This window comes from Ascaphus truei, chromosome 7 (genome assembly GCF_040206685.1).
Source record: "Ascaphus truei isolate aAscTru1 chromosome 7, aAscTru1.hap1, whole genome shotgun sequence".
Taxonomy (NCBI): Eukaryota; Metazoa; Chordata; class Amphibia; order Anura; family Ascaphidae; genus Ascaphus; species Ascaphus truei.
Genome location: NC_134489.1, coordinates 84,947,207 through 84,971,601, shown reverse-complemented (window position 1 = coordinate 84,971,601; position 24,395 = coordinate 84,947,207). Strand labels below are relative to the sequence as shown.

Genomic DNA, 24,395 nt, shown 5'->3' with positions numbered 1-24,395 from the left:
TTGTCTTTATATTTCCATGGATGTCTACCTCTTGCTACCACGAACTTGCATAAACAGACCACCACGGTTTTGGTAGCCACGGTATTCCAAGGGGTTTACCCCCCTATATTCTGTCCATGCTCAGTAGCACTCCTCTGTGAAACTTATATGCTTATATATATGTTGTGGTTATTTTGGGGGTTCAATATGAGCTTGTAGGTGTTCTGTATGTTTTATAATTCTTGTTCAGCTAGTCTTAGCTGATTGGCGGGTGGCAACCTCCTACCTAATTGAAGCTCACTCCCTCCCACATTTAAATGGTTAAAAGCTCACTCCATGGCATCTCCCACTCTCAGGGGAACTTGCTTGCATACAGTGTGATTGTGACAAATCTATTACAGAGTGCTTTTCCTGGTAATGTACAGGTTAATAAAAGCTTCAATCAGACTTAGAACTTTGCAACTAATTTTGACAGATTTATTATAAATCATTCTTCCTGGCAATGCACAGGTTATTAAGAATCTATATTAGTGTTAGGGACCCTTGAAACGTGGTCTGCCGTGCAGTTGGCTCAGGGGCTTACAACAATTTGGCCAAAATGTTAAACTAAAAGACCATTTTATTTATTAGTTATCTATACATGTATATTTAGGCACTGTACCGTGTATAAGTTTTACTGGATGTGCACTGAGCTTTGTCTGTGTTTTATGTTATGTCTTTGGTTTTAAATAGAAGAGAAGATTACCCGCATTTTCAGACACATGTTGCTACATTGTTATTGTTTGTTGCGTTAATAACTATACATCTTTTCCAGCAAATGGAGGGCCAAGGACTCGTAGAGGGGTAAGACTTTAAATTGTTCTTGGTGGTGGCAGTATAATTGAGGTATACTGTGATGTTTAAACCCCTGTCACGTACACAAGTCACAGGTACAAAGGTACGAAGGTATGGCGTTTGTGACACTCATGAACATTTTTAAAACGACAAAGTTCTCCCCACAGCCCCTACTCAAATTGCTATGAAACCGCATCTCTAACTGAAGAATTCAGCTCCATTCAAATGGAATAGGACTGACATTTTCTCCAGCACAGGAAAGTGGTTTCACTGGAAAATGAATAAGGGACTGTGGCCCATATTTACAGAAAACTCCTTCCGGTGCTAAATGACACCTTACAGCTCACTAATTTGAAGGGCTCTTATGGCGTAGCACCACTTAGTCATATGGCCCTGTGGTTTTATTCCCTTTCACCAAAATTATTTAATTGCAAAGTAACAAGATCGCACGACTGGTGGTTGTCAAGTAACAGTTCTTGCAAAGAGATATTGTAACAGTGCTATGTAGTTCCATGTGCTTCTGTCGGGAACATGCCATCAGAAACGTTTCAAGTCTGCATTTAAACACTGGGATGGGGAATGGTGGATCGTGTTCAAAGAGAAGTGAAACATTATTATGATTATATACTTGTTGCAAATTTCGACAGTGTAGCGGGCCTAAGGGACAGGTTCTTTAATGGGCCATAGCAGTAAATCAATAGCATTCAAGTTCATTTTGCCAACAATCCAAACGCTAAACCATTTATACTGATACTGTTATATGTGCTGTATATTGCAATTTCTACAAATCCCACGTATAATTTCAACTGCATTTATATTTTGTCGGAGTCATATAATCTAATAAAGCAGTTGTTCATTTTCAGACACCTATTATTGTGTCTTGTTTTATTTTTCATTCTGTACCCAGTGGTAATCAAACAACAACTACCAACCCAAGGGAGCCCTTATTTCTGATATATTCACCTGTTAATGCACCAGTGTTTAAAACATATGAAGGGGAAACATTATTGTAACCAGGGCGATTGTCACTTCAGTGGCCAATGGAAACCATCAAAGTCACCAGGAGATGACTAAGCAGGCCTGGTAAAGAGCGGTCTTATATTTTGTGCATCACATTTTGAGTTTGGGTGTTGGAAGTTTTTATAGATACTCACTATTATATAATGCATTTTTTTATTTATGGAGTGTGAATAAAACAATACTAATTTAAAAGCAGCTATAAAGTATTTCATACTTTGAAAATACTAAACATATGAATAATACATCAAAACAAAATACAAATATAGAAAAGAAGTGAACAAAACCACATACTTATGTCTCCGGTTCTGTGAGTTGTTACAAAGGTTCTTGTGTCTCTTCCAGTCATGCCTCTGTAAATGAGGGGACAACAAAAAGAAATAAATAGAAGCGACATTACACTCCTGCTCATTCCCATTTCAAAAGACATTCTGATACGGACTCATCTTATATCAAACAATAACAACCACAACTGATTGACATAATTCCATCTTACAATTAAGACACACAATTTTTGAGAAGAGGGCTGATTTATATGTCTCAAATTAATTGCTGTACAAAAGCAGTCCTGTAGTTCAGTGCCTGAAGCTTCTGATTGTCATAACTTGACCTCCTTCTTTTGATTCCATCCCAAATTATAATATTACATTCTCAATTATGGAAATGAATAAACAGTGTGAGTCACTTTCAAACCTATGACTGCAAAACAAAGTTAGCACAATTTGGTATTGTTATGAAATGTTATTTTTTTGGTGCAGGGAATGTATTGACAATTTCTGTAATCAAATTCAATTTGACATGAGCAAAGCTCCACTATCCGATTGGTCATTCAATACGTTTGGGTGTGGGTACATATATATATATATACTTACACACACAATAAAAAGAGAGAGAGAGCGCACAACCACTCAGTGTAGTACAATTATAAAAAAATTGTATTCTTAATTCAACGGGGTAACTAATGTACGTGCATCAAAATAAAAGATAGAAAGCATATAGTGCAAAGACTCAGTCTGTCTGCTGCATCTAAAGGAGTCCACGGTTCAGTTGCAATCATTCAAGGTTGTAGTTGTACGCTATCTCTGTTCTCTCCTCGGTCTCGTCCGAGAAGGAAACCAAAGCACTGAGTTCGGTGAATCCCGGGCGCGACAGATCGACTCAGTAAGGACAGTTGCGCAACTCAAATACGTCAGTCAAGAAGTTCACACTCAGACCAATACAAGAGTACATAAGTCCTCAACAAAGTGTATAAGGTGCACTGGGGAGATTGGCCTCTCCAGATATTTATGAGCCACAGGAACGCAACAAAACGCGCAGGATTTTGTCTGCCTCATACCAATAGTGACTTTTGGACTGTGCACAGTGGCTTCTACTCCCAAAAAAACGCTAAGCCTGTGGATCATTATGAGCCTCATGGAAATGTGAAAGGAGATAGCTAAGAGGTTTTCCTTTATCTAGAAAGACTTTCCTGATATTAATATTTCTCAAATATTCAAAAGATTCTTATTTTTAAGGGTTTTATGGTCTTGTTTATATATTGTAGGCCACGTGTACATTGGAGCCACATGTACAGTACATTGGACTAAATAGATGACACATTGAGTGTTGCAATTGATAAAAGATTTGGTATCAAAGTTTTTTCGGTTACATGAGACTTAAAGGTTTTAGCAGGCACCGTGGATCTGCAGGGCTTACAGCTTGAGCATTTAAAAGAGCCCTTAGCTTTAACAATCGAGCCAAATGATGATTTAGTAGAAACACTTTTTAATAGACTAGAAACCAGAGTACTCTTAAGGTCTTTAGCTTTACCGAATACCACCTTGGGTTTAGTAGACAAGATGCCATTTAGTATATCTTCTAGTTTAAGGATATTCCAATGTTTGGAGAGAATATTTTATATACCACAATGTCCTCCATTAAATGTGTGTAATGAAAAGAGGTGTATTGAAATTCCTATTTAGAGCTATATATTTTTTCTTTTTTAGATGAAGATTATCCCCATCTGCAGTGAACAAAAAGGCTGATAACTTGAACTCTAGATACATGAGCATACCTCATCTAAATTATCTATTCTGTAGGCGGGTTTCCAGACTATACACTCTAAAATCTGGAGGACATGAGTAGTATCCTTAACGAACGCTGGCAATTGTAAAACCAGGGGTTGCAAAAAGGAATCCATATATACTGATAGATTACCTGTGTGTGAATTGATACCTGATATAATTGGTCTTCTAGGTGGATTTAGGAGATTCTTATATATTTTGGGTATATGATGCAGGATAGGGATGATCAGATCTGAAACAAATAGAAAGTTCCCATCATTCAGAGCTCCATCCACTTAAGCCTGTACTAGGATATTTTTTATGTTTTACTAAGAAACAAAGAGTGGGATTGGGATCCCTTTCTATAGGGGATTAGGATGTAACATATGACAGTAAACGTAATGCTTCCAGGTAACATTCATGGCGGTCCTGTATAATAATACCCCCACCCTTGTCGGCACTTCGGATCACTATACAAGTATTCCATTTTAGCTCATTTATTATTTATAGTAGCACACGATACAAATATATATGCCAAGATCCCAAAGCCAGCCACAAACATATAACATTCAACGTCAAAGGAACATTCTGCTGCACATCCAGGAAAGCGGTGTGTATGATTCAATGCAGCAAATGTGACTAAGGATGCTACATTGGTGAAACCATAACGAACTGACACAGTCACACAATAACACACCATGAAGACGGAGTATATTGCACTCCAGTGGGACACCACTTCTCACAGCCAGATCATGCCATAAAAGATTTAAACATCAAAATCCTCAATGGAATGTTTAAAAGCACTCAAGAACGGAAAACATTTGAACTCAAAATGACAATACATTTTGACACTAAAACAAGAGGACTTAATGTTGATATGGGGATTTTAATCCACTACCATAATTTTTGTAATGTTACACTCTTCCGCTCTCTGAATTTTACAATTAACGCTCTCAGCCCCCCCCCATCCCCTCCCCCTCCATGCACACTACTGATGGATGTATGGTCCTGTGCCTTTCATCCATTTATTGCCCTGTCTGTTTATTCCTTCTCTGCATCATCTGACTTAGATGGCTATCTTGTTTTTTTTTTACATCTGTGTTAAACTCATGGAATCTTTGTAAATCGGCACTGCTGACCTGAGGAAGAGAGAGAACTGTTGAAAGTTTCTTACAGTATCAATTGTTAATGCAAATAAAAAAAGGTATCACTGAATACTGAAGTACTCATTTACTTTGCACTATTGCAACTGGACTAACATGGCTATTTCTACTTAATTCAAGATCATTTATAGCTAATTTTCATGGGTAAAAAAATTCTTTGATTTTAGTTTTACGGTTGCATAATTTCATTAAATCCTCTTCTATCAACTTTCCTAAGATATCAACATACTTGTCATTGAACTAGTAAAGATAAAAGATGGATGGGGGTCTGAACTCAGAATACAGGACACAAATAGGGATATCTTTTCCTTCATTTTCTTCCAAGAAATTTACAGAATTAGATGATCCCGAGTATTGGCTTTCACTGATATTCCTATTTTCACTTCCAAAAGAATTTTATTTTTGATTCATCATCTTCATGGGGGGAAAAAAGTCTCAATGTGAGTGTCCTCAATTTTTTTTTTGTAAATTTACATAGAGTTCAAAATCTTTAGGGGATTATGCAGGACAGAAGGCTAGGCACTTTTGAAGAACTTGCATATAATAAATATCCAGTGAAACGGAGGAAAGGTTGAAAATACCATTACTTCTTAGTGTCTCAAGGCTGGGGTGTTCTATTTTTAGGGGAGGTTCTTACCCCTCCCTTTTGTCGTCTACTAAAATGTTTATTTTTTGCCTTACTGTATTCCAAGCATTGTGAGTTGGTGGGTTTTCTATTCTCCAGGGTAATCTTGCTCTTTCCCAGAATCTGATCTCCTGAAAGGGGCTACAGGTAGTCCTCGTTATCCAAAGTATCACTTTACAACGAATGGCATATCCAATGCTTTACAATGCAAACCTATGGGCCGTTTTTCGACGCCGGAATGCGTTATCCAACGCTCACCGCCACTGCTTAACATGGGACTCACTTTGCAACGGTTTCACTATCCAACGCTACTTCCAGAATGGATTTCCTTGGATAACCGAAGACTGCCTGTATTTCTCACATTAAATCAATCTGGTATATTCTCTATAGGTAATTCCCACTCAAAAAAGGTGTCCAGAACCTGATATCTATTCTTTGATTCAAATCTTCTTCTTTGTGGAATAGATCTTCCATTATTTATTCTATTCTCAATAGGTTTCCTCCGATCTGTTCTAAATGTATCATCTCTATTCTCAAAATGTATTTTATCATTATTAATCACATTTTCCTCACAGAGGTGATGATGTAATCTGTCCTGTTGTAAGTCCCATTTGTATGGTTTATCACCATTGTTTCTATTGGTGTATCTGACATACTGTGGACAAGTTGTAATCTCAGATATTCTTGTGTCGATCTTCTCTTCCTGCACAGAGAAATAGATTTTTCTAGAATCCCAATTTCTATACAGCATGTAATTAAATTTATCACATTGAAATTTCTTATTTTTAATATTCCTAATATAATTTTTGTACTTTTTCATTATTAAATTAAGATCAGATACCAAGTGTGGCAATATTTCTAAATTAGGCAATTTAAAGAATATTTTCTTTTAGCTGGGATATCTCTCTATCGAATCTTACAAATTCTCTTTTCTGTCATGGATTAGCAGCTTCTTAAAACTCATGGAACAATCAAGTATATTGTTCTCTATACATGTATTTTTTCTATATTAACCACAGAGGAACTGGCCTCTTGTTATTTTATCATGTTTACTTAAGGGTTAATACCCTATAGTATACAAGGAATAATTTACGTTTCTACATGTGGATACAGAGTAGTGCGAGTCGGTGGACAGCGAGTCTGATGGTCGTCCGGGGGAATTGGCTCACGCCATAATCTTCTGTGTTCTCATCACAGACGATGAAATCCACTGCCACACTATCCATGATGTCTTCTTGTACTTACCTGATTGTAAGTGTTCCATACTCTTTTTTACTGTGAATATACCCGTCTGATACTTACCTCTGGTGCGTTTGTTTTGTGTTTCCTTTTCTACCCGAGATCCGGCTGGATCTCGTCCCTTTGGGCTTGTGGAGCATCCATATGGAAATAGATACAAATATACATCACCAGAAGCAGCTAGCTTGACCCGAGCATCTCGACGTCAGACGAAGAAAAATAATGCAGCACCACGCAGTTAAGTATCAACAAAAAGTGTATGTTGTGTCCATACAAAAAAAAGTTTGTTGATACTTACCTGAATGCTGCTGCATTTTTTTCTTCCAGTCTGACTTGAAGATTTTTTGGTCACGGTAGCTGCTCTGAGTGATGGAGAGATAGATAGACAGATAAATAATGTACAATCTAAATTATTTAAATGAAAAAAATGGTATGACTCCTAGCACAGAGAGAGGCAGGTGTTATTTGTTAGTGCAGGGAACCCCTATATCCCTCAAGATCAACAATAAACTAGAATTTAGGAACTCGCACTCAAAAAGATCAAAAATCAATCTCAGAATAGGAATAAGTAATTTACTGAATGTCTGAACAATGACATACAATGTGAAACACCAAAACATGTACAACAGTCACAGCTCAGAGACAAAGTGCATAAGTGGCCTAATGATGTGTAATAATGAAACATGATAAGCAATACTTATCTCAGCTTGATGTCTAAGCTCTGATGAACACTCCACAGAAGCAGAGAACAAACAGAAAATGGGGGCTAGTGAGAAAGGTGGGTAACATTGGGATAGGCAGTCTCCGGCTGCATTCTTTCCAGATCGGATCCCATGATGGATGTTGCTGTGATGGCTCTGTTCTAGACTTTTCTGCTCTATTAGTCTGTGCTGCTGTTCCTCTGTTGGTAACACATAGCTGGTTAGATATATAGGCGATCTATAAAAGGGAAGTACTACGGTTATATAGAACCGCTGGGAACGGGCCGGAAGATGTGTTTTCCCCACTAAATGTTGCCCCCTTGTTTTAGTATTTGTATGTGCACCCCTTCTCCTTATTCCCTCCCCCCCTTTTCAGTTTTTCATTTACCCCCTCCCTTTTTTCACTTTTTCTGCTTTTGTCTGCCTATCCCAGATAAGTATTGCTTATCATGTTTCATTATTACACATATCATTATGTCCCGAATGCACTTTGTCTCTGAGCTCTGACTGTTGCACCTGTTCTGGTTCCACATTGTTTGTAATTGTTTAGACATTCCGTAAATGACTTATTTCTATTTAGAGACTGATTTTTGATCTTTTTTGAGTGCAGGTTCCCACCTTCTAGTGTAAATTATTTTGTATGTGCCAATTTGTTCCATCAAAAATTCTCCTGTTATAATATCTGACACGGTTTTTAAGTTTAAAGGATTGCATATTACAAACACAATTATGGTCCAAGTCAAACTAATTTGGTGTAATTATTTTTGTATATATTGTCTAAGTCTGCATTACATTATTGAGGTTACAAAAGATCCCAAAGAAAATATCCTTCCAAAGATTTTCCTTTTTACTTGTGGGGTGGAGGAATTTATTTGTTTGGTTAGCAGGAATGGGTGGTTTAGCAGGGGGAAGAGGAAATCTGCATATTCTATCCTATCTGAGTCTTTGTAGAAGAAAGCTGCTTCCAGTGCCCTGCTTACTATCATTCTAGATTATTCATGTAAATAGACATTCCCCTGTGACAGGGAACTTTTGAATGGTCAATATAGTTAACAACTTTGCAAATGTTTTACTGGAAGGTTGAACAGCCATGTCCATGATAATAATAAAAAAAAAAAATGATATCATTTGGAAAAAAAACATTTCCATAAACTTTTTGCTTCCATTCAGCCTGCAATCCACAAATGTCGAACACCACCATTCATGCACTTATAATGCTAGCTAAATGTCTTCGCCTCATGACTCATTGCAGCATAAAAATAATATAGTTATAGTATGTACAATATTCTTATAGTAAGCTCACAGAAGTGAATAAAAACAAAAACATGCAGCTGCCATGCAATCTGCAGGGCAACAATGGCTGAATATGGAAAGTGGAAATAAATGATGTCCCCGTTTTTAAACTAAACATTAAGCATTGTTGAGGGCTGTATGCATGTATTGCATCTTACTGTATCAACGGTTTTATAGGACACAACAAGGTATAAGAAAGGAGGATTCATTCTTTTTGTATGTACTGGGCTTTCTCTCTACTACATGTTCTAATATAAGAGGCCTTATGGACCTTCAAATAGAGTTTTAGTGGTGGTATATTTTTAGCACAAGGAAACAAAAAAGTTCCTCGTTTACCATTATTTTTTTATTCACTGTGACAGTTTTTACTGCCTAATCTATGACAGGCCATTTGTCCTGTTCTTACATGAAGCAAGTTTTCCATGAACATTAAGGCCCTAGAGTGTACAATAAAATGTTCACTGTAAGACAAATGCATACAGAATGCATCCGTTTTAAAGATGCAGTTCATTGTTGGGGTCCTATTTACTCAAAATAAATGTAACGTTGTAATAATGACACTGCTATTTCCAATTGTATTTCCATATTGGATTTAACTGAAAGCTATCAAACACCCTGGTTTATCCTGGATAGTCCTAATCTCAACACGTCTATAGAAAAGTATGAATAGGTAAAGAATAACCAGACAGCATAAAAGACTTGTTAAAGATACAAAAACTGTTTTATTTAGTAATGTACCACAGATTCAATTACAGAGCAGCTGCAATATATGCTGGTTCTTTTCGCCCAGGTAAATAGTTTAAAGGTTAGCCAAGAACCATACTTTTTAGGTTTAAATTACCAATAATGATTGTATTTGAATGAAATAACATTTAACTGATAGTAAACCATCAACAATGATACGAAATATATACAAATGATTTCTCTATAGCTAAATCACTATTGTGGTTAACTGAATGAGCTGGTAAATAATGTATACAGTACATCGGTTGCTTTATTGTTTGTTCTATTAAAAAAGTCTTCCATGCCGCAAAGCAAATGAATACTGACACTGTCAGCAAGGACTTTGCCGGCAGCTATTTTTAATTTACAGTTGTGCCCATGACAAAATAAAGTGACATAGCAAGAGAACTGGGAACACCTGGTCATTCGAAGCCTTCCCTTCCTCCACTCCTAGTTTAGGAACTCTATGTAAAAGGAAAGACATGATATGTTGTTGCAGCAAAAGTAAGTGTAAGAGAGAATAGCAATCTGTAGCTACAAATGTATAAGGCTGCGCGTATAGTGCTGGTTACGGCGACAGTGACGTCATGCAGCGCTGTAGCAAGTACATGCAGTCCGTCACGGGTGCCCATACTGGGCACGAACGCAACAGCGCTGCAGAGTGACGGAGCGGTCACGATCAGCGGTAGTCAAAGGTTTTTGTCTTTTTCGGCGATCGCTGCGTGACGTCACTGTGAGCAGTTTAGCCAATGAGGGCGAAGCGCTCACGGCCACGCCTCCGTCACGTCCCCTGTCACCCTCCCTTGGTCTCCTGCACCAGAGTGCAGGAATCGCAATGGCGACGGCTGACATCACGCACCCGGTCGCATAGCCAGCACTATAAGTGCAGCCTTAGACTACACTTATAGTGCCGGCGACACGACGGTAACGTCAGGCTGGGTCCCTGGAAAAATCAAGTTGAGATGACTTCCAGCGATCGCGAGCAATCCGTCGCTCCGCCGCGTTGCGCATACTATTAGCGCACGCGACGGCGGCAATCCATTTGTTTTGACGCGACGACGCTGTCGCGGTCACTATAAGCACAGCCTTAAACAGAGAAGCTTCATCTCATCAGAGTGCATAGAGCAGTACAGTTAGTCCTCGCTATCCAACGTTTCACTTTACGAATGGAATATGCAACGCTTTACAATGCAACACTATGTGCCGTTTTTCGACGCGGAAATGCGTTATCCAACGCCTGAATGCGTTATCCAACACTCACCGCCACTGATTAACATGGGACTCACTTTACAACGGTTTCACAATCCAACGCTACTTTCAGAACGGATTCCGTTGGATAACCGAGGACTGTCTGTATAGGAGAGCATTGATGTATTTGCACACATATTTTAGCAGTACACTTACTGTTTATTCACAGTAAGCTCTGAAAAACAGCTTTGTAAATACAGTATCATCATTACTAATGCATAAAACTCTGTTACAAATGTTAAAGCCGTAGTAATCTACTGCAAAAAAAAAAGAACACCAAGCAACATAAAAACGAAGTTGAATGTCTACACATCAAGCCGATATAGCCTTTGCTGTGTGACAAGCTCTCGAAATCACTACAGGCATACCCCGTTTTACATACACCCGCTTTACGTACACTCGCAAGTACGTACATTTTTTTTTAGTTACACCATACCCCTGTGTACGTACACGTGCTTCGCGAGTACGGACACCAGGGGGCGGCGTGCGTGCGTGCGCACCTCCAATACAGCAACCTCCTTCATTGTGGTCCCTAACTGAGTGGGAGTGCAGGTAAAGGGGAACGGGGAACGGGGCCGGATGGCAGGGGGAAGGGGGAGATCGGGCGCGCCATTAATCAGCTGCTATAGCAGTGATTCCGCCCGCACTGCAGCTCCTGGCTTTTCTCCCTCCGTTCTCCTCCTCCCTCCTCCCAGCTCGATCTGACCTGCTGCTGCTGCTACTGAACGGAACGGAACTTTGCATGTGAGTTACAGGCTACGGGGGAGGATGAGGTCCTCTTCTACTGCATTCTGTGCTTGTGTCTGAGTGTGTGTGTGTGTGTGTGTGTGTCTGAGTGTGTGTGTGTGTGTGTGTGTGTGTCTGAGTGTGTGTGTGTGTATGTGTGTGTGTATCTGAGTGTGTGTGTGTGTGTGTGTGTGTGTGTCTGAGTGTGTGTGTGTGTGTGTGTGTGTGTGTGTGTCTGTCTGAGTGTGTGTGTGTGTCTGAGTGTGTGTGTGTGTGTGTGTCTGAGTGTGTGTGTGTGTGTTTGTGTGTGTGTGTGTGTGTGTGTGTCTGTCTGAGTGTGTGTGTCTGTCTGAGTGTGTGTGTCTGAGTGTGTGTGTGTGTGTGTGTGTCTGTCTGAGTGTGTGTGTGTGTGTGTGTGTCTGTCTGAGTGTGTGTGTGTCTGTCTGAGTGTGTGTCTGCGTGTGTGTCTGCGTGTGTCTGCGTGTGCGTGACTGAGTGCGTGTGCGTGACTGAGTGCGTGTGCGTGACTAAGTGCGTGTGCGTGATTGTGTGACTGAGGGAGTGCGTGAGAGATTGTGTGACTGAGGGAGTGCGTGAGAGATTGTGTGACTGAGGGAGTGCGTGAGAGATTGTGTGACTGAGGGAGTGCGTGAGAGATTGTGTGACTGAGGGAGTGCGTGAGAGATTGTGTGACAGGGAGTGCGTGAGAGATTGTGTGACAGGGAGTGCGTGAGAGATTGTGTGACTGAGGGAGTGCGTGAGAGATTGTGTGACTGAGGGAGTGCGTGAGAGATTGTGTGACTGAGGGAGTGCGTGAGAGATTGTGTGACTGAGGGAGTGCGTGAGAGATTGTGTGACTGAGGGAGTGCGTGAGAGATTGTGTGACAGGGAGTGCGTGAGAGATTGTGTGACTGAGGGAGTGCGTGCGTGTAAGCCAAGCTGATCAAGAACCTGAGTAAGGGCGTGCGTATAGTGCCGGCGATGCCGCCCAAAAACAAACACATTGCCGCCGCCGCCGCGTGCGCTTATAGTAAGCGCGAGAGCGGCAATGTGACGGAGCGGACTTTGGAAGCCGGGAATATTTGATTTTCAAGGGCTGTCACACCTCATGTGACAGCCCCTGAACAAATCAAATGTCCGGGAGTCTGCGATGCCGCCGCAAAGCGAAATATAACTTTCGCTAGCGGGGATGGGTGATGTCGCCGGTCGCGGGCACTATACGCGCGGCCTACGGAAGCCCAGCATTGTAAAACACTGTACAGTATTGTACTGTACTGTTTTCACCAAAGTCACAAAAAATAAGTCCCAAAAATATATCAGTCAGTCAAATAAATGCACCTCACCTTCCTGCCCTTTCAGTAAAAATACTGTACAGTAGAAGATATGCCCTGTCCTTCATCATTCCTACATATTTTTAAAATAATTTTCCATTCATCCATGTTGTATCTGTCAGCACATAAGAAAAATCAGCTGACATTAAAGATTTTATTTCAATAAAGCCTACTGTATTTATTTTGGTTACAAATGCATTATTTACATCAGTTATGCACATATATGATGTTTGCAGTACAGTACATGCATTGTAAAGTGGAAAAAAGGGAGTGCTTCACTTTAAGTACATTTTCACTTTACATACATGCTCCGGTCCCATTGCGTATGTTAAAGCGGGGTATGCCTGTACTGTGTTCATCAGGAAAACATTGAAAATACATTTATTTATTTTTTTAAAGTCTCATCCTAGGTTTAATTTACATTTTTTTAAGATGTACTCGACTGGAATAAAATAAATTATTACCAACAAAATCTAAATTGCTCCTTTAAAGCAACATCGCGGCCTATTTTATATTTATAAAAATGTTTTACCAGGAATGTAATACTTTGAGAGTTACCTCTCGTTTTCAAGTATGTCCTGGGCACAGATCTATAACAATACATGGTTACATTAAAAGAACAGGGTTATACAGTCAATTCACAGACATTTCATGGACAGATAGAGTTGGAAAATTGGGTACAGGGGATAAAGGTCTGGTGAGTTTCAGATTGAAATAGAGAAGTTTTAACATCAGCAAATGGCTCACACCCTTTAGCTGCACCATAGGCTGTCCACCTTTGGAGCGACGCAGATGTACACTGAAGAGGTTCAGATTGAATGCAGCTGCAAATACAAAGTTCTTTGTCCTCTTGGCTCATTAACATTCCAGTGGGTGGGGTTGACGTTCCACAAAGTACAAGCAAATGTTAATCCTTAGCACGCTGGTCCTGTGCAGAAGGAAGCAGCTCTTGGGGAGCCCCATGAGGCGTCCGCCTTTGGGGCGACGCAGATGTACACGTGTAGATATGATGTCACCCTGTGTCATCCAGTAGGAAGCCACAACGTCATGCTTCCAATGATGTTGTGGCTTTCTATTGGCCTGTAAGACTCATGGGATTCGAAAGTTATTTTGATTTTCCTAGTGAGAGCAGAAACACCAGCACAGTATCCCAGTCAACAAGTTGTCCCAAGACCTTTAAAAAAAAAAGTGCAGTTCAGTTCCAGGGGACCCAATGGTTCAAATACTTGACAAAATCCACATGAAAACAAAAATGAATAGGTAGCTTTGCTGCCTTAAATTCTATTTCTACTCTCTATGATGATTTGTAGAGGATAAATGGGATCTGGATTGTTGGGTGGGAAATAAGTCTTCACACTTCCAGAGTAAAAAGTTAACTTGAAAGAGTACATAGAACAACTTATTAGTGGTCCATTTTTGGATTCTAATTAGAAGTTTTGCAATACAACAGTCATCTTTTCAAAAATAAAGGGGTTAATATACAAGAGTTCTAATAATATGCAAGTCTCATTGGATTAACACAGGAGATAGATAACATAAAAGCATGAAATGGAATTGCTTATTTTTTTTGTCGGCTGTCGGCCTTCATCCCAACATTTGCTCAAAATTACCAAAACGTAATGGTATTATTTAGCAAATAAAAATACCACTTGTGAGCAATTCACCTTTCAGACGGGTCAACCCTGATTTGACCATTATCTCTTTGCATACAATGTTTCCACTGCAGCCAGGGATTCTGGGAATTTACATGCAAAAGGAGCACTTAGTTCGTCACTTTTTAAAAAAAATTATTACAGTATTATTATTATTATTTACAAATGTATTGGGGCAAAGACTCCGTTTTTTCCCATCCACCCATACATAAAATCTCAGTGGCTTTAGTAAACACCTGCATTCTGGCAGTTGAAGTGTGTTACAAGTAGAAACACGTGCAGAAATGCCTAATTTTTCTTTATGTTCAGTCATAAATTAAGACCGCGAGTTCTAAATTCTGACTCCTTGACATGTAAATTGCGATTCAGATAAATTCCCGATAAAACTGGCCACTAGTTTGCCTCCAGTGACTTCAAGGCCTAAGTGGGTATTTACTTTCCAACATAAAAGTAAAGTCTCTCTAATAATACTGTACTGCAATCATACTTAGAACAGATATAAAATAGATTAGCCAGTCATTTGTCTATCTCCCAAAACAGGAAAAAAAAAAAGAATTCCTTGAATTGCAAAGTATACAAAGAAAGGTAATATTGTACACACCATGAAAAAGTTCACGGAAAGGTGACATAACAATAAAAAAAATGTGTTCTTTAAAAAATAAAATGTAAAAAAATTACAATTTCACCTTTACAAAAAGATTGAATTGTTTTGAAAGTAGTTATAACAATGCTCACTATTGTATTTCCATTATACACATTTGGCATTTTCTCTCTTGAACATGATATGTTCTGCCTTGTAGACGTGACTCAGATTTAACACCAGGTAACTACAGTATTATGTTACTCTTCATGTACAGATTTCCTTTTATCATTGATGATCCATTTGCATTGTTAAAATAAAGCAGGAGTGGCCAACTTCAGTCCTCAAAGGCCACCAACATGTCAGGGTTTAAGGCTATCCCTGCTTCAGCACAGGTGGCTCAGTCGAAGACCATCTGTGCTGAAGCAGGGATATCCTTAAAACCTGACCTTTTGGTGACCCTTGAGGGCTGGAGTTGGCCAACCCTGGCATATAGGAACTAGGGGATCATCATGAATGATTACAAATTGAAACAACATATATCCCATTTAACAAACTCTGCAATGGACTGAATAGAGCAGTGTTGTAGCTGCCGGAATGGTGACATGTGTCGCTTCATTGCGGGCTTATTGGATTAATGCGAGAGCCCTTCATAAGTGTTGAGTATACAGAAGTGTAGTTATACATAGTGCACACGTTTCACTGGGGGCTTGTGTTTGCCTTCCTCTGGATCAATATACTGGAAATACAAATATAGGTATCTGTCATCTAAATTTAACATGGGTTGAACTCGATGTCACTATGGATTTGAAGTGTGTCATTGAATACTATCAATACTACATTGAATTCTTTAACGTCAAGATGCAAAATAATTATAATAATTATACCACTAATCTCAGTCTACAACTTTTTTTTCTTTAATTGGATTATTAACAGATCCTTCAACTCCTTCATATAGAATAGGTGCCACTATTGTTCCTTTACTCATGCTGGACAGAGGTACCTACAAGCAATCCCTATGCAAGTCCCATAACCTGCAGTTTAACACACACACACACAAAGTGTGTGTGTGCCGAGCAAGCGCATTTTAAGTTAAACTTCTTTGTGTTTTGTCACAGAAATTGTATTTGTGATGGTGATGTTTTTAATTAAAAATCAAAACACAATTTCAGTGCCAAAATGCAAAGAAGTTTGAGTTGGAACGCGTGTGCGTGGCACACTACCCCCCCACCCCCCCGGTTTTACCTATTTGCACTTCTATATGTATAGTAACTGTGAATTCCTCGTGTGCGTGTGTGTCTCTGTGCCGGCGGCTACTGCGCAGGTGTGTGTTTGCATCTGTGTGCACTGCGCCTGTACTTGTGCTGCGTGCGAGTGGCACCGGCGGCTACTGTGTAGGCGCTCCCTGCTAACGCCTACTGCGCAGGCATGCCGAGCCATTGGCAACAGCTCCTGCGTGCAGAGTGTGGGAGGCCCTCACATGCGCGCCAGCTACCATAACGACCTCTTCTGCCAGCAGTGACGTCACTTCTGGGACTGCACTTCCGTCTCCAACAAGGCGATTTACTCCAAGGGAGATTTTCATTTAGGTGCCAGCATAGAAGTTTCACTTCAAAAACTCTGTGTAATGGACAAATATCGTCGTACAGGAGTCAAAAACATGTAGTGTCCCTGCTAAATAAGTACAGTTGGAGGGTATGCATTACCATTTCACATTTTTTATGCAATAATGTAAGTAGCCATTTTGAAATATCTATTGGAGCATACGTAGTGTTTTGACTTTTTTAGCTCACAGAAGTAATAGGAATGATGCTTGTGTTAAAAAAAGAAAGATATTGTAGGGATGGTAGATGAATAAAATATATTTTGGAGCTGCTCATATGTTAACAAGACACAGCAGTTCACTCTCTAAAAAGCTAGGAGTATTAGTTAACTAACGCAATGGGACGACATTTTAAATACAAAACTCCTGCATGTTTGAAGAAAATCGCAATGATGAAACAATATTCACCCGATGCTGCAATTATTGGAGAATGTTAATGCTGTTTATATGGGCGGTTGTGCTCTCTAACTAATACAAGCTATAAGCCCTTTGCTGACAGCAAACAGACTTCGATTCTAGACGTGTTGTGCATTGACTTATATTGCAGCATAATCATTAGAACAGGAGGGCTGTCCAAAACATGCGTTCATTTTGCACTTGAGTTACAAAACATTTCACTGTGAGTGATCAACCCAGTTCTGTCTTTATCTGGGACAGACCTACATTTACATTCCCATGTGTCATTTCAGAATTTATACTAGTCTACCTCAATGCATCTTTTAATAAAAAAAAAAAAACATATATATATATATATATATATATATAAATATATATATAAATATATATATATATAATACAATAGCCTACAATAAATTATAAACGCAAGTCTCCCCTTTTGTGAGAACCCATGAAAATGATTAAAAAAAAAACCTTCACTACTATAAGGGCATACAGATTCCTCAAACACTGAATGGGTATATAGAGTATATTGTAAATATTTAATAAATAAGTTATGTTAGGGAGGATTGTACATGAACATACAGTATAATGAAGTGGCAATAAAGTGAAACAACTCAGTAGTATAACACTTTTCTGATATGTGTAACTTTTCTTCATGATATATCTTATAACATTTTAGGGTGAGTGTAAGGTTGACTCAATGGCCCAACAACCATTCCGCTTTCATTAAAGGCTAGTCTGGTGATAATAGTTTATTGAGGAAATAATTCTGCAGGGTTGCTGGGGTCACTGTTGATTTATAAAGAAGTTCTTAGATAATTCCCAAAGGCAGATGAGATGAGTGATACTTTACATGAATATTTAGCCAAATACTTATGTCAAATTGTACAATTAAATATGTAACGGAAGTGAAAAGCCAAGTGTAATTTGTAGATACAGTATATCTACTGGTCAGAGAGACTGTGCCCTTATACCTTTTTCCACCATTGTCAGGAACAACATTTTCCCCTACATCTCTGTTTTTGTCCAAAATGCTATTGTTTACATCATTGACTCTTATCTGAGTCAGAAAACCTTGATCTTTACAACTGTCTCCAGTCTTCCACTAACTTAATCAATAACCAAAAGCTTTACCCAAAGCAAAGTTAGGTGCTTTTGTTTGTGGTATGGAGCGATGTTCTGAAAAAGCCCTGGACTGTAGAATGAAGGGATCCAAGACAAAGACTTGTGTTCTGGCCATTTGGGCACAACATTTCAGACTACTGCAACCCGTTTTGTTGTTTTTTTCCACATACAGGGGGAAATAAACTTTTATCCGAGTCATTACTGTACATTCTAGAATTGCAGGAATAAGACTGTATGAACTTGGTAAAAACCACCATAATGCATGTTGGATACATATATATGACTAGCTGATATACCCGGCATTGCCCATGATGTAATGTTCTGGCTCCCCCATCCTCCCTCTCAACTCCCTTCCCCCCCTCTTCACAGCTGTTCAGGCTTCCCCCCCTTCTCTCCTGACTCCCTCCCCCCTCTCTCTCCTGACTCCCTCCGCCCCCCTCTCTCCTGACTCCCTACCCCCCCTCTCTCCTGACTCCCTCCCCCCCCTCTCTCCTGACTCCCTCTATCCCCCCCCTCTCCTGACTCCCTCTCCCCCCCCCTCTCCTGACTCTCTCTATCTATATATTTATATATATATATATATATATTTATATATATATTTATCTAAAGAGGAAGGGCAGTGGGAACAGCGCTAATGCAATTAATATAAAAAATTAGTGACAATTAAGCAACTAACATAATAGGAATACACACTCAAATATTGGAGTAGAGGCAGCCAGGAAAAAAATAGGTCACACAAACCAATATACACAGTAAAAACACATAAACCGGCGCCTCAAAGAAATAAAAATAATAGTCTGACCGAATATAGTCCAATAAAGCTGGGATGAGTATATATTTATCTATCAACCACACACCACCTTGCTGCAACCACTGCTCCTGGACACAACCTCTTCCCCCCCGGCGACCTCGCAACCCCCCTGCATCTCCCGAACGGGCAGGGAGGCAGCCACCGTGATCGGGCAGAAGGGGTACACATCACCCGCTCCCCCATCCCCCCCCAGGGGCAGCGCAACCCCCCTGCATCTCCCGCACGGACAGGGAGGCAGCCACCGTGATCGGGCAGAAGGGGGACACATCACCCGCTCCCCACTTCCCCCCCCCCCGGGGGAAGCGCAACCCCCCTGCATCTCCCACACGGGCAGGGAGGCAGCCACCGTGATCGGGCAGAAGGTAATAATATATTATATATCTCACCTCTCCGTTTCCCTGTAGTGTTGATGGTGACATGTTTTTAATGCGGACATTTTGAGTAGGTGAAGGCGGGAAGGGAGTGTTGATGGTGCGGGAAGGCGGACATTTTGTGAAGGGTGTAAATTTTGAAGCAGACGGGCATGAGGTGAGTCGGTGGTGTGTATGTGTGTGTGTGTGTGTGTCCGGCCGAGGGGGAAGAGAGTGGCAGTTGGGTGACGTCAGAGCCACCAATCTGATTGGCCAGAGGCTGAGGACCAAATCAGATTCACCGCAGCTAGCACTAACCTTTCGATTTTATATATTAAAAGATGGAGTCAATAGGTCTACATATCTTATGCAAAGTAAGTAGTACATGTTCTGGGATTACTTTGCAAAAATAGGATTAATATTCTGGTGGATGAAGGGAAAAAACTAAACACGATTACAAACAATAACATCTGAATTTTGCAAGTAGAGTGCAAATGTACAGGTACTAATTAATTGAGGGCACTATGCCAGCATATATAGCAGCTCACAGCGCTTTCTTTAATTGTATAACAAAGTATTTTAATACAACTGACAAGAGTAATGTATATAGAAATGACCCCTATAATAGCTTCTTTACCAATTATCTTACAATCTACTTCAGTGTCAGAATAAAGGGGTGTAGACGGACGCTCACAGAGGTACACAATTGGAGACTTTTGTAAGGTGAAATTATAACAAGGCTTTATTGTGCCTTTTCCTTAACATCAGGAAACCATCCACACACGGGGGAAACAAAGTTTCTATTCACTTGGAATTCACAATTCCCTTAGATAAGCATGTCTCCCAGCCCCAAACATATAGCATGAAATGAACAGATATAAAAAGTCTTGTTAATAAAAGTCTTATCTTTTAGCTGGCTGCTGTAGGGGAAGCTTCTCTGCTCTCCTGGAACCGCACCCGTGTGTGCACAGAAAATGTCAGCATCCAGGTTTAGAAGTCTTAGTTGTCAGCTCCAGAGATCTGTGTTCTCTTGGTCAGTCTCTCCTGGGAGACTCAAGAACCTCTGTCTGTCTCCAAAGTTCAGCTCACACGTGAGCTAAGGAGTCTCATTTCCTGTCTCAAAAGACAGGCTTTTTCTAAGCCATCTAATCAGACAGGTGGTGTTAGTTAATTGCCTACGAGCAGTTAACCACCACACTGCTGGATTAGAGGCACATTTGTGAACAGGGATAAGTCCCCTGTTACAAGGAGCGATTATGGGTCTTTTCCTCCATCAGCCGAAGTGGCCGATCGGGCTATTTTCTGACAAAATTCAACATTGACTGCACTAGGTTGACAGTTGGAAGGGGGGGGGGGATGACGCGGGCGCTTGCAGAGGCCCCGCGCTCTTCCCCGAGGCATTTAAATTAAATGCCGGGGGATCTCGTGAGGCCTCTGCAACAATAAAACTTACCTCGATTCAGACACTGTGACGTGTCGCCATGGCAACGCGGCGTCAAATGACGCTGCCGTCACACGGCCGTCTCCATTGAAATGGGGTCACGTAACCCAGCACACATTCTCTCAGTGTTTTCACAGGTTCTGACGCGGCTTGTACGACTACCCCCCTCTCTATCTCGGCACTCCTTGGACAACGCTCACTCTGGTAACTCCTTGAACATGGCTTGGACTACGACCTATCTCCGCTCTCCACTCCCTGACCTCGGCAAGGCATTCTTCACTCTACCTCTACAACCGGTACCGGCAAGTATTGTCTACCTTACTACACCTGGCCTGGCAACACTTTATACCACACTCCTGACACGCTCCCTTTGCTGCGGGTGCATGTATTACCACTTCCCCCTTCAGCTCAGGGGATGGGTCTGGTCTGCGGGCAGCACCGGCATAACATTATGTCGAGCCCACAAGACGCAGACCAGACCGAACTTCAACAGTTTCTCTCCAATCTGCTTCAGCAAAACCAGGCCATGGCGGATCAAATTGTGGCACTTACACGCCAGGTCACAGTACTCTCAGACCGAGAACCGACTGCGACCTCGCCAGATGTAAGCCCCCACTCCGCAAGCGCAGTTAGCAGCTCCGATGTAAGGATACCTCCCCCAAGCCTTATGCAGGTGAACCGCAAGAATGTAGGGGTTTCCTAAACCAGTGTGAGGTGCAGTTTGAAATGGCCCCCCATCTCTACAATACCGGTCGCAAGAAGGTAGCCTACATTTATAACCTTCTCACTGGCAGCGCCGTGGCTTGGGCTTCCCCGGTTTGGGGGCGACGTTCTGACCTTACCCAAGATTACCCGGCATTTAAAGCCGCGTTCCAACAAGTATTCGATTCCCCCGCTCGTCGGGAGATGACATCTGTTTCTCTTCTCCAGATCACTCAAGGACGGCGAATGGTGACACAGCATGCTGTGGAATTCCGGACTCTAGCAGCCGAGACTAACTGGGGACAAGAGGCTCTCGTCTCCGTATTCTGGCAAGGCCTGGCAGATCCCATCAAGGATGAACTCTCTCGCCAATCCAGGCCGGATCAATTAGAGGTCCTCATTGATTTGGCCGTCCGAGTGGATCAACGTATCCAGGTACGCTGCTCAGAGCGTCAGCGCACTCGCTTCCATAACTTTCAAGTTCCGTTCTCCAGGACTCCCAGCAGCACTCCTGCTCCCCCAAGTGCTACCACACCTCTTCGTCCTGCACTGGAGTTGCCAGAGCCAATGCAATTGGAGGTACAACGCATCCGCACACCGATACGGCAGTTCCGCCACGCCGGGGGATTGTGTTTCTACTGCGGATCCATGGAGCATCTGGTTCGGGAGTGTCCACTGCGGCTGGGAAACGGGAACACCCAGTGAGTACAGAGGGGCTCTCTCTGGGTGTAATGTCTCCACGTCCCCTTCATAAAGGTGAACTCCCTAAGAAACTTACATTTCCAGTCTCCCTTTCAGGCGATAAGTTCCAGACTTCTACCGCCACTTTCATTGACTCAGGAGCTGGAGGAAATTTCGTGGACCTTGAATTCGCCAGGTTAAACCGCATACCGCTTGTGAGGAAGAAGGTTCCCATCGCACTCGTCGGTATCGATGGATGTCCTCTTACCCTGGCGCACATCTCCTTAGAGACGGTCCCCTTGCTTCTGTCCTCACATCTGCACAAGGAGATCTTAGTTCTCAATGCCATTCACGCTTGGTCTTCCTTGGCTACAGCTTAACAATCCTCTCATTGACTGGACTTCCTATGCTCCCATCTCCTGGAGGCCGAGGTCAGACGAGACTCACCAACTGCTGGCCAATACCTCTGTTCCCGAAGTTATTCTACCTTCTGTTTACCACCAATTCCGGGACGCTTTCAATAAGGTACAGTCAGACCTTTTGCCGCCACACAGGACTTACGATTGTCCGATCGATCTGGTTCCAGGTTACTCCCTACCCAAGTCCAAGACCTACCCCTTGTCGTTACCAGAATCTCACGCTATGGATGAATATATCCAGGAGAATCTCAAGAAAGGCTTTATTCGTCACTCCAATTCCCCAGCAGGGGCGGGGTTTTTCTTCGTCAAGAAAAAGGACGAGTCGTTGAGGCCTTGCATCGATTACAGAGGTTTGAACCACATAACTATTAAAAATCGTTACCCCCTTCCCCTTATTACCGAACTGTTCGATAAATTACAGGGGGCCAAATTTTTTCCAAGTTGGATCTACGTGGTGCCTATAACCTGGTGCGCATCAGGAAGGGGGATGAATGGAAAACGGCCTTCAACACGCGTAGTGGACACTACGAGTACCTTGTAATGCATTTCGGCTTATGTAATGCTCACGCTGTCTTCCAGGATTTTATCAACGACGTCTTTCGTAAGGTACTCAATATTTTTGTTATAGTATACTTGGATGATATCCTGATTTTTTCCAAAGATCTCCAGGACCATATACGCCACACCTCCTACGTCCTTTCCCGTCTCCGTGAACACCATTTGTACGCCAAACTGGAGAAGTGCACCTTTCATCAGACCTCTACTCCGTTCCTGGGGTACATCATTTCCGATGAGGGGTTTATGATGGACTCCGGTAAACTTCAAGCAGTCATTGAATGGCCAAGACCCAATTCTCTCAAGGCCATACAACGTTTTTAGGGTTTGCTAATTACTATCGTAAGTTTATACAGGCATACCCCGCTTTAAGTACACTCACTTTAAGTACACTCGCGAGTAAGTACATATCGCCCAATAGGCAAACGGCAGCTCGCGCATGCGCCTGTCATCACGTCCTGAACAGCAATACCGGCTCCCTACCTGTACCGAAGCTGTGCGCAAGCGGGGAGACTATAGAGCCTGTTACAAATGCGTTATTTACATCAGTTATGCACGTATATAACGATTGCAGTACAGTACATGCATCGATAAGTGGGAAAAGGTAGTGCTTCACTTTAAGTACATTTTCGCTTTACATACATGCTCCGGTCTCATTGCGTACGTTAATGCGGGGTATGCCTGTACTGAGTTTTTCAACCATTGTGGCACCCCTCACTGCACTCACCAAAAAAGGAGCTGATCCTTCTGCTTGGTCATCCGAGGCCATCTCCGCCTTCGAGACACTCAAGGAGGCTTTTATATCCGCACCTATTCTCCGTCATCCCAACATTGAACTTCCCTTCGTCCTGGAGGTCGACGCTTCTGATTGCGGCGCTGGAGCCGTTCTTTCTCAGAGACCCACGCCTCAAGATAAGTTACATCCCTGTGCATATTTTTCCAAGAAATTCTCATCCGCCGAGAGGAACTATGACGTGGGTAACAGGGAACTTCTGGCCGTGAAGATGGCTCTTCAAGAGTGGAGGCACCTGCTGGAGGGGTAGGAAGAGCCATTTACTATTCTCATGGACCACAAGAACCTTCTTTACATAGAGAATGCTCGACGCCTTGGTCCACGACAGGCTCGTTGGGCTCTTTTTTCCCCCGCGATTCGATT

At 41.7% G+C, this 24,395-nt stretch overlaps 1 protein-coding gene across 10 annotated transcripts in view; it reads right to left on the bottom strand.

Annotated features, from left to right (window-relative positions):
- CCDC148 (coiled-coil domain containing 148) overlaps positions 1-24,395 on the bottom strand; it is a 135,376-nt gene that overhangs the window by 106,701 nt on the left and 4,280 nt on the right. For 6 of the 10 annotated variants that reach the window (XM_075609329.1, XM_075609334.1, XM_075609328.1 and 3 more), the window contains exons 3-4: positions 4,027-4,125; positions 2,125-2,183 (exon numbers count right to left, since the gene is read on the bottom strand). In XM_075609329.1, coding sequence (XP_075465444.1) covers positions 2,125-2,179 — 55 coding nt within the window. In that variant the 5' untranslated portion in view covers positions 2,180-2,183; positions 4,027-4,125. Of the gene's footprint in view, positions 1-2,124; positions 2,184-4,026; positions 4,126-24,395 lie in introns of those variants that run through there. The other 4 variants (XM_075609335.1, XM_075609332.1, XM_075609331.1 and 1 more) reach the window with 3 other exon arrangements.